Source organism: Malaclemys terrapin, chromosome 14 (genome assembly GCF_027887155.1).
Source record: "Malaclemys terrapin pileata isolate rMalTer1 chromosome 14, rMalTer1.hap1, whole genome shotgun sequence".
Lineage (NCBI taxonomy): Eukaryota > Metazoa > Chordata > Testudines > Emydidae > Malaclemys > Malaclemys terrapin.
The window spans coordinates 20,261,460-20,267,459 of NC_071518.1; the positions used below are offsets into that span (position 1 = coordinate 20,261,460).

Consider the following 6,000-nt stretch of genomic DNA (forward strand, 5'->3'; position numbering starts at 1 on the left):
AAGTTAAGAAGTAAGCAGAACCCACCACTACCAAATGCACACTTGTCCCTGACAAGATTAAATAAGTTCTTTGATGAAAATTTAAAATAATGGATCATTCTTACACATTTCTTATTAGTACTATCTACAATAAAAATGATTCTATTATCCATATCTACATAAATTCATGCAACAATATACAAAGTGATAAAATGCCCAAACATCTGAAGTATTGTCATGCCACAACTTTTTGTATGATTTTTGTAAACTTACTTCTTCATCCATAAAGTCTTCTGGTCCAAGGACTGTTTTGTCTGCTCTCTTCTGACGTGATGACACAAAAGTTGAAGGGGCCCATCCTTAAAAGAAAGCAAATCTTTAAGAAATGTATAAAAAGAAACTCTAATATAATGTATGAACGCATCAAGGAAAAGGTAATATGTTGCCATTTTGCCATTCTATTAATCAGAAACACATTAAGGACATGCCAACACAACGTGATGCATCCATAAGGAGAGCATTCCACCGGTAGCATCTTCAATGATGTTCATTTTAATAGAAAAGTATAACTATTTACAGTGAACATCAGCAGAAAAAAATACATAATACCAATTTACATTTGTTTTCCCAAAAACAAATGTAATAGTGTTATGTTTTGACAAATTATTACTACAGTTCTTCTCCATGAGAGGAACTAGTTTCAGACACAATATCTGACCTTCCTTTGAACCAACAGTGTTGAAGTAGCCAGCAGAGAAACCACCACTAAATGCTCCATGAAAACGTTTGTATCGTCCCTTTTCATCTTTAACAGTCTGCTCTTGAAGAGGAACTGGCTTCTTAATTCGTTCACCTACAAATACAAAAAACAGGAAAATGAGTTAACCCGAACAGAGAATCAAATCCCCACTCTTCTCAGTAACCATTTGTTCCCCACAGGAATAGCAGCCAACTCTAAAGAGGAAAGTGACAGCAGGTCAACTGTGCATGTCAGCACTACATGCTGCTATTTAAAACAGGAACTGAGAGAATAAGAAAATAAAAATAGTGATGAAGAATTTCTAAATCCTAATCCCAGTTTTGACACCAACTTTTTCCATGGCTGTGGGCAAACCACAAACTATCTGTCTCCTTAATGTCCCAATCTGTAAAATGGGACGAATAATATTTATTTTCCTATTTTAGAGGGTGCTCTAAGCATTGTTTGTAAAGCATTATGAAAATTGCTAAGTTTTATTAACATCATATCCAACTGAAGCTTTAGGAATTTGGAAGGCAGAATATAACTATCCAATTTTGAAATTAATCGAGACAGAGGTTAACTAACAACATTATCATTGCAAACAGTCAACAGGATCTTTAAAAGTCAGGGCTATCTTTAAGTGGTCAGAACTTCAATTGCATGACACTGCCAAAAGTTAACACTTGTAATAGCACCATCCCCCTAAGAGAAGTCAATGAGGCTCCATACAGGTGCAAACATCTGCTGCATGCAATCTATTGCAGGATCATGGACCTTGAAATATTTTATACAACTAACTGTGCTGAAATCACACTTTAACAAGATGACTTCAAGGGAACAGAGGGATTTGCATAATAAGCACTTTTAAAGTGTATATATAATCTCCTTTTTGTGTAAACTCATTGTTGTGTGTAAACTCATTATTATTTACTGAAAACCAAAAGTGTGCTTGGCTTGGCAAAAACATGTAGAATACTGTCATTTCTCCAAGAGATTTATATTCTCAGGGACGGACAATTGAAAAATTGCTGTATGCAGTGCTTTCTGCCCACTGACTTCAACACTACCCACCATTAAGTGTTTGAAAGATCAGGCCTCAAAACTCTTGCCATGGCCTTTAAAGGGCAGGATTCCTACATTATGCAAATATTTACCATTGAAATATAATACTGTACATATATAATACATGGGATGAAGGTTAAACATTCATGTGGCCAGTGCACCTGTGCATGTACATGCATGCACACCCACCCACCCACAGCTGGTTACATGCACTCTGTGCTTTTGATGCTAGGATGCCTATTTACACCCAGCTGCCTGGCAGTTTTATGAAACTGGATATAACGGAAAAAGTATTGACCCTGAACCTTATAAGGCAATAAGAAACAGTATTAAATGAGCAACACTGTATTTATTCCTTGGGTAAGAAGCACTACAAACCACAGGGGGATTTTACTGTATAGAGTCTAACTTTTACAACCATTAATTGCTTTCTACTTTTATCTGTCTAATTAAACAACAATGAGAGCTTTCACAGTTTACTTCCATCAGTTCTATTCCAACATTTATGAGAAATATAATTCTGTTATAACAAAAGTCTTGTATCAGCCATGCACAGTGTTTTTGGTTATCGGAGTACAGAAGTAAAAAAAAAAAAAAAAAGGTCAACTTTAATAAATATAATATAGCTTTATTTTTAAAAATCTGAACACCAACAACAAGGCCTTACAGAAATGCATGGAACTTCTAGGTCGTTGAAACAGTCTGAATGTACTGAGAACTGAAGCCTGCCTTAGTGCTTCAATGGTGCCAGGATTTTTGATGTTCCATTTAAGCACAGTCATTTGAGAACTTGACCTAGCAGTGACATTGTTAAAAGAGATACTGTCAACTTAGGCCTTGTTTACACACAAAATTTGTACAGCTTTAACAACCCTGGTATTATTAAAGAAGTACAAGTAGTCTAGCTTATCCTTGTACATGAAGGGAAATAAACTATACTCACATAAAGCATCTTTATACCAGCATAACTGTGTTCACATTATGAGTTGCACGGGTATAACTATTTCGGTAAACAAAATCACAACCGTAATCGAATTTGTACAAAATCCTTGTGCAGACCCAGGCCTTAATCACACTTGTGTCTGAAAACTGAGGACCACCTACTGCAACAAGAACAGGAGTACTTGTGGCACCTTAGAGACTAATAAATTTATTTGAGCATAAGCTTTCGTGGGCTACAGCCCACTTCATCGGATGCATGCAGTGGAAAATACAGTAGGAAGATGTAGATATAGATATATACACACACACACACACAGAACATGAAACAATGGGTGTTACCATACACACTATAACGACAGTGATCAGTTAAGGTGAGCTATTATCAGCAGAAGAGAAAAAGAACTGTTTGTAGTGGTAATGAAAATGGCCCATTTCCAGCAATTGACAAGAAGATATGACGAACTGGGGGGGCATTGGGGGAGAAATAAGCATGGGGAAATAGTTTTACTTTGTGTAATGGCCCATCCACTTCCAGTCTTTGTTCAAGCCTAATTTAATGGTGTCCAATTTACAAATTAATTCCTATTCAGCAGTCTCTCGTTGGAGTCTGTTTTTGAAGTTTTTTTGTTGTAATATTGCGACTTTTAGGTCTTTTGCAGATACAGATTAACACGGCTGCTACTCTGAAACCTGTCTACTGCAACAAGTAACACCTGAGACTTCAGTAACTGAGGGCTTGTCTACACTACCATGCGGGGTTGATCTAAGATACGCAACTTCAGCTACACGAATAGCACAGCTGAAGTCGACTTACTTAGATCTACTTACTGCAGTGTCTTCACTGTAGTAAGTTGACAGCTGACCCTCTCCCGTCGACTCCGCTTGCACTTCTCATTCTGGTGGAGTACTGGAGTCGATGGCAGAGCGCTCAGCGGTCAATTAATCGCATCTATGCTAGACACAATAAATCAACCCCCACTGGATCAATCGCTGCCCGCCGATCTGGTGGGTAGTGTAAATAAGCCCTCAAAGATTAGAAGGGAATCCCCTGCAGCTCCTCCAGTTTGTTTGTTTTGTACATTTGCCAGCTCTTAGCCTATCATCTGTACTACCCACTCCCCCCTAAAGCTATGTCTACACTACCGTGTTAAGTCGACCAACACTACTCAACTCCAGCTACGTGAGTCGACGTACCTTAGGTAGAGTTACCGCGGTCGGTCGACAGGAGAAACTCTCCTGTCAACTTATCTTACACTTCTGTTGAGTACAGGGGTAGACTGGAGAGCGATCTGCTGTCCATTTGGCGGGTCCTCTGTAGACCCGCTAAATCAACAGCCAGTGGCTCGATCTCAGAACGTGGATCCTGGCTGTAGTGTAGACCTGCCCTGGTACGACTGTGTTGGCTGTGCAGTGTGCACTAAGAACTACTACATCAAGCCTCCCCAACCACCAGGCCGAGCCAACCCTGTCCTCCCCTATTAACACCCCGCAGCACAACAGCGTCGGTGCATAGTATTCGCCCACCCAACCCCTTGTCTCCCCCGGCGAGAGGGAACCTCGCGGGCTAGGCGGGGTGGCCGTGTTTACTGGGCCCTGACCGGGGAGAGCTGGGCGGGTCTCTCCCAGGCGCAGGGCAGGGAAAGGGACTTGCGGGACACAGGGCGAAAAGGAAGCCGCAGACCAGGCGACGGGCATGGAGAGGAGCTGCTCGTCTGGCTCCCTGAAGCAGACAGGATGTGCGGCTGCCGAGACGCGGGCTGCCCCGCTGGGTCTGGCTTCAAGGCGACTCCCCCGCCTCATGTGGGCAGAGCGCTCCGGGGAGACAAGGCCCCTCGCTCACCGCCCGCCCGCAGCGTTAGCCGGGCTAGTTAGGGGGACGCCTCCGCGCAAGCCAGGGGATCGGGGCGGCTGTGCCCCCCGAGCTCCCTTACCCTCCAGCAGCGGCTCCAGCGCGGTGCCATAGCCCGCCAGCTCCTCCTCCTCACTGTCGCTGGCCTCCGGCGCCGCCATCTTCTGACCAGGGCGCCACGCCGCTGTCACGTGAGAGAGGCGGGGCGCTCGGCGGGCGCCATCATCGCTGTGGGGGGGTGGAGCAGAGCAACCTGCGGCCTGCTCGGACTTAGTCTGCTCTCGGCTGCCCTCAGGTGCCCAGAGCCCGCAACCCCAGGGGGCTGCTGTAGCTCAGGGCCCTCCCCCCATTAAGCCCTGGGGCTGCTGAGGGACGGTGTGAAGTATCACGTCTTTTTCTCTCAAGTTTATATTTCTGCCACCCTCAGGCATACAATGCAATTGTCATCAACTTTCACTGTAATGTTTAAAATGTAACTTGTGATCAGTTTTAATAACATTTCAGTACATCTTAAAATAAGGGATGGGTGGACATCCTCCAGGACAAATCAATGAAATAAGGGACAGTCCCTTGAAATAAGGGATGGGTGGGCACCCTAATAATAATTATAACCCTAATAATTTTAAATGTATCATTCATTGGCTCATATTTTACATCTGGATATTTCCAAGCTAAGAAGCAGGCAGAACCCACCCACCACCAATACACACTTGCCCCTGACAAGATTAAATCTAGATGGGGCAATACAATAGAAAACATACTCAGAAAGAAACCCTGTACTTGCGGAGGGAGTAAGACTGCATTACCTAACAGGGCTTTTCCATTTCTAACGTCTATGACCATATGAATGTTTGCAGGATGCAGGACTGCCACAGCAAAATCACAATGAACTTGGAAATAACAGGACAAGTGTTTGAGATCCCTTTCATATTCTTGTCCTGGAATGGTGTGCGAGTGGGGCCAGGTTCCTCTGGGATTTCATTTTTAATTTCCTGTAGCTTCCTCCTACAGCAACACTAGCACTTCCTCCATGAGGATGAATAGGCAGGATAAGACTTTCTTCATTTACTGGCCAAAAGAGGTCACTCAAGAGCAACATTAATGATCCCAGGAGCTAGCCCCTTTGCCTTTACAGACCTTTTAACCTAGGGAGCGTGAGATGTGCCCATATAAAAAAATACTAGAGTGCATTGTTCAAAATTAGTGGTCTGAAACACTGTAGTTAACCACGTTTAAGCATGATTCTTGCAAGAAAGGTGGTAATAGTTTCCAAACTCAGAGTTAACAAGGCCAACAAATCCCAGATATGATCCCACAACAGACATGGAAAGAAACTGCTGTCAGGATTGAAGAGTAATGGATAGCAACTGCAATTTTGTGAAATGAATCCACTTCCAGAATCAAGTGTAAAACATACTCCATGTGT

General features: G+C 42.9%; 1 protein-coding gene across 1 annotated transcript in view; it reads right to left on the reverse strand.

Moving 5' to 3' along the window:
- GPATCH1 (G-patch domain containing 1) overlaps nucleotides 1–4,747 on the reverse strand; it is a 35,094-nt gene extending 30,347 nt beyond the window's left edge. The window contains exons 1-3 of the mRNA XM_054049098.1: nucleotides 4,657–4,747; nucleotides 698–832; nucleotides 253–338 (exon numbers count right to left, since the gene is read on the reverse strand). Of these exons, the coding sequence (XP_053905073.1) occupies nucleotides 253–338; nucleotides 698–832; nucleotides 4,657–4,735 (300 nt within the window). The 5' untranslated portion in view covers nucleotides 4,736–4,747. The remainder of the gene's footprint in view (nucleotides 1–252; nucleotides 339–697; nucleotides 833–4,656) is intronic.
- Nucleotides 4,748–6,000: the final 1,253 nt, after the last annotated feature.